Source organism: Silene latifolia, chromosome 10, assembly GCF_048544455.1.
Source record: "Silene latifolia isolate original U9 population chromosome 10, ASM4854445v1, whole genome shotgun sequence".
In the NCBI taxonomy this organism is placed as follows: domain Eukaryota; kingdom Viridiplantae; phylum Streptophyta; class Magnoliopsida; order Caryophyllales; family Caryophyllaceae; genus Silene; species Silene latifolia.
The window spans coordinates 150,374,639-150,383,412 of NC_133535.1; the positions used below are offsets into that span (position 1 = coordinate 150,374,639).

The 8,774-nt window shown below is 36.6% G+C and overlaps 1 protein-coding gene across 1 annotated transcript; it reads left to right on the forward strand.

Moving 5' to 3' along the window:
- The first annotated feature begins 882 nt into the window (after positions 1–882).
- LOC141606368 (caffeic acid 3-O-methyltransferase-like) lies at positions 883–5,438 on the forward strand. Its single transcript, XM_074425464.1, has 4 exons — positions 883–1,397; positions 4,003–4,313; positions 4,713–4,777; positions 4,891–5,438. The coding sequence occupies exons 1-4, from the start codon at positions 988–990 to the stop codon at positions 5,185–5,187; spliced, it is 1,083 nt and encodes a 360-aa protein (XP_074281565.1). The 5' UTR covers positions 883–987; the 3' UTR covers positions 5,188–5,438.
- Positions 5,439–8,774: the final 3,336 nt, after the last annotated feature.

Genomic DNA, 8,774 nt, shown 5'->3' on the forward strand with positions numbered 1-8,774 from the left:
CAATTATTCAAGGTAATTGAAAAAAGAAGCAACCTTCATTACTTAACACATACAACAATTTCCACAAATAATGTTGACAATCACCTAAACACGTACTCCATCCTTAAACATCCTTTAACAAAAAGGTAAAAACAATGTTGGACCCCTCCAACAACACCCTATCATCCTTTCGCAAATTCTCATTTATAACGGGCATATCCGTCATAAGCTTACAACGAGTCAAGTAATACTTATGTGGATAGATAAGACAAAAACTAGAATACTTGAGGAGTAACAATCTGTTTCGTCCTATCTAACCACATGAGAGCATCTACAATGGTAAGCTAGTTGGTATTAGCTTACCTTTGCCACATCATTTTTTTGAGCTACAATCATTTCAAGCTACAACTAACTCCAACGGTGAAGCCGATTTCCTACTAGCTTGATGTGACCCACCTAACATACTCTCCTATTTTTTTTATTTAATTTTAAATTTCTAAATATAAAATTAAAACACTATAAATGAGACCACTATTTTCCTATTGACTATGTTCTTTTTGTAAGTCCATTTAAGCAAGTAGTTCCATGGAGCTACTAGCTCAAATTTTTTTGAGCAAAGCTAATCTATTTGGATTACTCTAATGGTTGAGCTACTAGTTTGCAATTTCTTAAAATTGCAAGTAAGTCCTTTTTCTCAACCATTGAAGATGCTCTGAATAGTACTTGTACATGATAAGTGGAAAGCTCTAACGAGTATTCCATCACAAGGAAAACTTGCCGTCTTCATACTTTTACAAACTTTCATTTCTTACCAATATCAATAACAATAGGTCCATAGTGGTTGTTGGTTGGTAAGCCAAAAAACCAATATAAACAAACTCCACTACTTCCCTTTCTCACTACTCAATATCTCCACATTTCCCCTGTTTTCCTCTGTTTTCACCTTTAAAAAAAACTATTTTTTTTCGACTCGTCCTACATAACAAAAAAAAAAAAAAAAAACTTAAAATGGGTTCGACTTCAAATGACACAACCCAAATGGGCGAGGACGAGGCATGCTCATTCGCTATGACAGCGACAAGTGGCTCAGTCCCGCCCATGGTTTTGAAAGCAGTGGTGGAGCTAGAGGTGCTGGAGATTATTAAAAAGGCGGGACCAGGGGCTCATCTTTCACCAACCGAGATAGTAGCACAGCTACCAACTACTAACCCGGCTGCCGCGACTATGTTGGACCGTATGCTTAGGTTATTGGCTAGCTACTCGTTTCTTACTTGTTCCCTAAGAAACCTCCCTGATGGGCGGGTCGAAAGGTTGTATGGGTTAGCTCCGGTTTGTCAGTTCTTGACTAAGAATGAAGATGGAGTTAGTTTGAGTGCTCTTTCTCTTATGAACCAGGATAAGATTCTTATGGAGAGTTGGTATGTTCACTTGTTTTTTCATGATAGTTTTCTTTTATTTAGTAGCGGAGCTAGGATTTCCTGTTAGGGGGCGAAAAATTCTAGCAGGGTCGAACTGATAATGGCATATAGTAAACCTCGAAAATTTTAGCTAAAAAATTCGAAATTCTCAATTTTCAATTTTCAGCGGGGCGAGCGTCCCTGCTAGGCCCCCTAAATCCGCCACTGCTTTTAACCCTTTATTGCGAGCTAACTTTTGTGATTAAAGTTGAAGGGTACTAATAGATTAAAAGGACTAATAGTGATATTGAAACTCGATATCAGTCTCTTACATGCATTATATAGATTCATTAATAGAGAAAAAGTTTCGATAATCCTTCGCATGCTAATAATATGCTATACAAGAGAAAGACATGAAGATGATCAATTTTTTTTTGGGTGACAAAGAGAGCCTAAATATAGAATAAAGTTTCGATAATCCGTAGCATGCTAATAATATGTGATACAAGAGAAAGACATTAAGATTTAGTATTACTAGGTTTGGTGCCCGGCTTCGCCCGGGCTGCCTCTATTTACCGTTAAATTTTATTTTCAATGAAATAAACTATGTTGGAGTTGTTTAACTCACACGTTTACTATTTGTAATATATTTTTCTACGGCGTATCTTGTAATTATGATTAAATGTAAAATTTATTTTCAAATTATGAGACACGTTCACTACCCCGCTATTAATATTATTACTTTCACGATATTCTTTCTTAATATCATTACGTTCACTACTCCCGTGGTTACGATTGTTTCTTTTACTAATTCCTCTATTTTTTTTCTATTAAATTCATTATTCCCGTTAATTTTAGGCCGCCTATATTTAAATAAATAAAATATTTCCTTGAGTCAATTGGTTATTTATTTGTTCATACTTTTTCTCATTGTTACCACTATTAATTTCACTACATTCGTAGTTATTTTCACTACTCCACTATCATTATTATATCTGTCACTACTCCCACATTAATACCGTTAATTTTATTAATCTCGTCGCTGCTACTATTACTTTTATTACATTTAATTTAATGTATAATTCTATGATGATACTAATTAATTACATAAGTGGGGCATGTTAATTTTAAGGAAAATCACTATATTCTTGTGTTTTCTAAATTTAATTACTTTAATTTAATGTAATTTCCATAAATATTCTTCAGGAAGGCATCCTTATATTATACTTTTAACCAAAACTATATAATATTTACATTGAGGTCCCTTTATCAGGTCCATCACACGGTGCTATCGATTTAAAACTATGTAGTATAATTAATTTGTATAGATTTCTTTAATTACATTGAAGTCCCTTGGTTTCTGGAATTAATATATAGTATTGATAAGACTGAACTTCTGAACTTTAAAGAAGTGACTTTAGATTCAAAAGAATAGAGCCTAAATATAGAATAACGTGATATATTCATGAAGTGCCTACTGCCTAATATGTGATTAAACTTCGACCGAATTGTAATTATAAGTCTATTTCTCAAAATATCGTTATTTCAATTCACTCCCGCTATAATTTATATACTCCGTATAAAGCAAGATAAACGAAATAAACTAACTTTCTCAGCAACGAAAAACAAATAAACTATTTTTCTCGAAAGCTCGCTAAGAATGCCCGACGGCCCCAGACCTTCACAGTTCACACGATTGCGAAAAGGGATAATGAAAATGAAATGTAGAAATGGATAACTCACTATAACTTTAGCTTGTAGAAGAAAAGTAGAAACCTTATTTTTAAGGAATAGGAATTGGAGATTTTTCAAGTTTATGCAAGTCTAGTGGTGTATTTGTTATACATAAATTCTCATTTAAGACGAATATATCAAATAGTTACGAGATATTATGTTGTTTTCAAAAAGTTAGGTGGATGGGCCATTGAAATCGTGATACTGACCCACTTAAGTGCATGTAACAAATTCTCCCACTCATTATTCATATGCCAACATTGTCAATTTTTCATCCATTCAAATTTGATAAACTTGACAATTTGACATCCATGACCAACCGTCCATTAACAAGTGCTATTATTATTGTACAAAATTATAATGTCAAATATTTCTTGTTTAGATATTTATAGAATTATAGCTAATAATTACGCAATTGAAAATTAAACATTGAATCGATATATTGATTGGTTAAACCTTGAATTAAAAGTCAGGAGTCTAGTGTGATAGTTGCACACTCAACCTTGAGGTTAGGGGTTTTATTTGTTTGAGCTGGTAATGAAAACGTAGCAAACTTTTTGACGAGCCGTTTGTATTTTTGGAAAAGCATGCTTGCCCCAGCAAGCAGATTAGTCACTTTTGTCGATGAATAACTATGTTTAACAAAAAAAAAATGATCTTGAATTGTAAGTAAAGGTGTTGAGAATCGAACATTTGACTTAAAATTTTTAAGAAAAATAAACAGTTCTAGGTAAATAGTGATCACTTTAAAAAAAATAAGTCATTTTTTAGCCATAAAAAGTGGTCATTATTTAATCAAAACTGATAACTATTTATCAAAAACTGGTCACTTCTCTATTGGTCGCACAAGAGAATTTGTGCTAAACATTTAGTGTTCCTCTGTCCATTTTAGGTACTACTTGAAGGATGCAGTTCTTGATGGTGGAATTCCATTCAACAAGGCATATGGCATGACTGCATTTGACTACCATGGAACTGATCCAAGATTTAACAAAGTCTTCAACAATGGAATGTCAAATCACTCTACTATTACCATGAAGAGACTCCTAGACAATTATAAAGGATTCGAGGGTCTCAAAACCCTGGTCGATGTTGGTGGTGGTACTGGTGCTACTCTTAACATGATCATCTCTAAACACCCTTCTCTTAAGGGTATTAACTTCGATTTGCCTCATGTTATCGAGGATGCACCCGCCTATGATGGTATTGAACTCAATTCCATTATTTCATTACGAATTTTTTAATATTATAGTATTGAAACCCAGTACTACACAATTAGTATAATAAAACTGATATTTAACTCAATTTGAAATTTAATTGTAAATTTATTATTATTAATATTTTGTATTAACGGTGGAAAAGGGAAAGTTCAGTATAATTCAGATATAAATATAACATAATGAAAGACCAATAACAAATATGTTATAATAAAAGCCTAATTACAGATATGATATAATAAAAGCCCAATTATAGCAAATTCATTTAGGCGGAAAATTTTTGGAGAAGTCTTATTCTTTTAGTATAAGGGGATTACCTATGAATGAAAATCTATAATTAGTGACACTTATACTGTTACGTTATTTAACGTTTATGATTATTCAGGAGTGGAGCACGTGGGAGGAGATATGTTCGTCGAGGTGCCTAAGGGGGATGCTATATTCATGAAGGTGACCTTTCCTCGTAATTACTGCCTTCATTTCATTTTTATTGTCATTATAAAATACGAGTGATTATTTTCAAAATATTTTCAAAAATTAAGTCGAAATTGTTCATTGTGTAGTGGATTTGCCACGATTGGAGTGACGAGCATTGCCTAAGCTTCTTGAAGAACTGTTATTTTGCCTTGCCGGATAATGGCAAAGTGATCGTATGTGAGTACATCCTTCCAGTGGAACCGGAAACAAGCTATGCAGCTAGGACTGTTTTCCATGTAGACGCGATCATGTTAGCCCATAACCCTGGTGGTAAGGAGAGGACTGAGCTTGAATTTGAGGCCTTGGCTAAAGGTGCTGGTTTTCAAGGCTTTAGAGTGGCTTCTTCAGCTTATGATACTAAGATCATGGAATTTTTGAAATAGACGTATGTATCGTACTATTATTGTCAACTAAGGCCTTGGTTATCGAATTAAACGAAATTTACTAAATCTTAGTGTGGATTTTGTTATTGTGGCGGGATTTATCACTTGCGTATGTGTTGTGATTATGTTTTTTACAGTCCGTTCTGATCTGTTCCGATGTTTTTAACGCATGATTTGTGTTTTTGTATACTCTAATCCTTTTGTATATGTCTATTTTAATGAATAAAGTTCAATATTTGTATCTTTGCTCTTCTTCCATTATAAATCTTGGAGGAGACTCAGAGTATCATTGTTGATCGATTTTGTACATTAAAGGGTTGAATTTAAAAGAGCAATAGAACAAATGTAATAAAGGGACTAATTTACTACTACTTGGGACGAGAAAGAGCTGTGCTTTGTCTTATTTCATGGCTCAAGGCTATTTCTTACAGTAGAAATCAGTAAAGAGGAGATAAGAGGAAGATAAGGACAAGCTGCCATTTTCGTTGGACTGTTTCATGTTTTCAGCATCTTTTGGTTGCATTCTTTGTCTAAAAAAGGCCTCCTTCTATTGCTCCATGAAGCTCACATACTTGGGACCAATGTAAGGCCACTCCTCATACTTGAACGTTTATTTTAAGGCATGTTAAATAGACAGGAATACCCTTGTTGCACATAGGTACTAACAGGCCATTACATAGCATTTTTGGAATCAGACCTGCCTTGCAGACCCATACCTTGCTCTTTGGGTTTGGGATGAGTTAGAATGCCCCATAGGTACCAAATGAAAGTTAAAGAGTTAGCTTTCATTTCCAATTGGAATCACATGAAATAGGCTCCTCGATTATGATTTATGTACGTTTGAGTGCTAGCAATTGTCAAGGCTGAACTACTGTGCTGTAACAGTTCAGCATTCAGGGGGCATTTTGCAGACTTTATAACTATTGCTTCATGATGAACCACGAGGTGTCCCATATACCAAATCGAATCTACATGAGTTTTCTACACTCTCTAAAAATAATTACCTCAAGATGTCTCGTGGTATGGGAGATACGAGCAGCTTAGTACTGAATTGACCTATAGTTGCATTCTTCTGCCAAGGCTGAGTATATGGACCTGAGTCCCGCTTTCGGTTTTAGCTGGCATTCCAAGCTTTCCAAACATATAAAGAACATCAAGAATGACTGATTATATATTTATTACGACGGTTTCTCTAAAAACGACTTCAAAAGGTAAATTTTTTTGCCCTATATTCGAAAATAAGTCGCCTTTGATGGCGGTTCTTCATCAACAACCGAGGTTATAATTACCTTTAATGGCGGTTCTTTAACAACAACCGACGTTATACTAACCTTTCGCGACCGTTCTGTATCTACAACCGACATTATAGATCGACTGATCGAGAACTTGTAGCGGCGGGTTGTGGTACAAAGTTATTATTGAAATACCTATGGTGGCGGTTTTCGAATAATAACCGCCACTATAGATGAGTTACAGTGGCGATTCTTGTCTAGCAACCGTCGTTTTATATAAATCTATAATGGCGGTTGTACAACCGACGCAAAGTATATACGACGCCGTATGACATACCCTAAACCTTTAAAAACCGCCACGTACAAAAGGACATTTAGAACTATCACTGTATGAGTTTTTTCTACTAGTGTTAACATGTTTAGTGTCAAAGACTAATGCTTTATCACTTTTATGAATATAAATAGTACAGTCATAATTAGTGAATGGTCTTTTAACTAGGGTGTGATTAATCCCCCATATGAGTAGTTAACTTAAGTAATCCCATTTAATTGATATATTATTGAGGGGGTTAGTTAGGATTTACCAAAGAAATTGTTGGTTAAATGTTCTAATTGGGATTCTTGTTGTTTCTTATCCCTTGACTATCAATGGAAATTTATTAGGTTGAGAATTGACTCTTGTATTTAGTCTACTTGTTGACTTGAGTTAAATCCAAGAGGGGGAACTTAAGGAGGGTACCTTTAGTTAGCAGTTTGAACTTTGTCCTTCGAAAAAGGATTGAGATGACCGGGGAATTATTGTGGGCTAACAACCTTAACGTTTGCTGGGGTACATGAGAATGGCCCCGTTTTAGTGGACCTTAGGCCTTGGATTGAGGAATTCGACTTACGTGCCCGGAAGGGAGGTAGACCGGGAATTCTAGTGTCCAAACACGAATTCAGGAGGGAGGTGTTCGGCGAATTAGAGGCGTTTCTCCCTAATACACATCCCCTTGGCTAATTGACGGGATTAGACAGGGTTTGCAAATGTCGGTGGAAAGATCGTGTCCTAGGTCCTTTATTAATTGAGTAAAACCTTGTTTTTGAGAGAGAGTAAAACCTTGTTAATTAGCTTATCATTAAGGGGGCGTTTGGTTGGAGGTCTATAAGAAAGGGAAAGGGAAACAAAGTTATTGATTTCCTTTGTTGGTGTTTGTTGGACACAAACAAAGAGAATTAAATTCCCTTCCTTACCTCTCAATCCACCTTATTTCTTACCCCCCACCCCTCCAAGGTATGAGATTTCATTACCCTTGTTACCCTTCAACCACCTTATTTACCTACCACTACACTACTCCCACCACACCCGTCACCATCAAGACGCCATCGCCACCACCACTACCAAAAACACCACCACAGCCACCCCACATAAACCACCACCACAACACCACCGCCACAACCACCATAACGCCTCCACCACCACCACAGCCACCCCCACTACTACCACCACCACCATGACGCCACCACCACCACCATCACCATTACCACCACAACCACCCCACCTAAACTACCACCACCACCATCACCACCAATGCCACTCCACTGCCACCACCAACACCACGCCACCACCATCACCACTGTAACACTACGGATTTTCTTTGGTGACTACTCGACCGAGTAGCGCCTACTCGGCCGAGTAGTGCTGAGGTTGTGTGTTGTTTTGGTTCTGCCGAGGAACACTCGGCCGAGTATAGTTAACACTCGACCGAGTATGGGACACTCGGCCGAGTATACACTTACTCGGTCGAGTGTCCGGTTTGGCGGAGTGTTATTTCGACGGTTTGATTAGGGTATGTTTAGGGTATTTTATATTTCCGCGTCAGTTTCTTATATCATTTGAAAGCTTTATCATTCTACGATCTCTCCCTAATCACTCCCTAATCATCCTCATATCTCGTTGTGTGTGCAAATCGTCGTGATCCTTGCGTGTAGTCTCTTATTCTACTGTTGGTAAGTCTCATTCCCTTGTCATTTGTATTCTTTTGGGGTTACTGTATATATGGAATTGGGGAAAATGGGATTGTGCAATGTGTAATTGTAGTATGTGATTATTGTTGTAGGTGACGACGTGATATTTGTTATGCATTTGTGTGGTTGATTACAGCATAGCGGATTGCGAAAAGGTAGGGTTTCCCTACTCGGTTCTTCACAATTGATTTGAGATTGTGCTTGTTGTAATTGTTGTTATCTGCTGATCATCGGAGTATGGAGATTGTTGTGACGATGTTGGTAGGAGCGGATTGAGATGGCTGTGATGTCATGTGATTGTGATTGTGGTGGAGTCACTTGCGGGAGTGGCTTCACACCCTAGTTCGC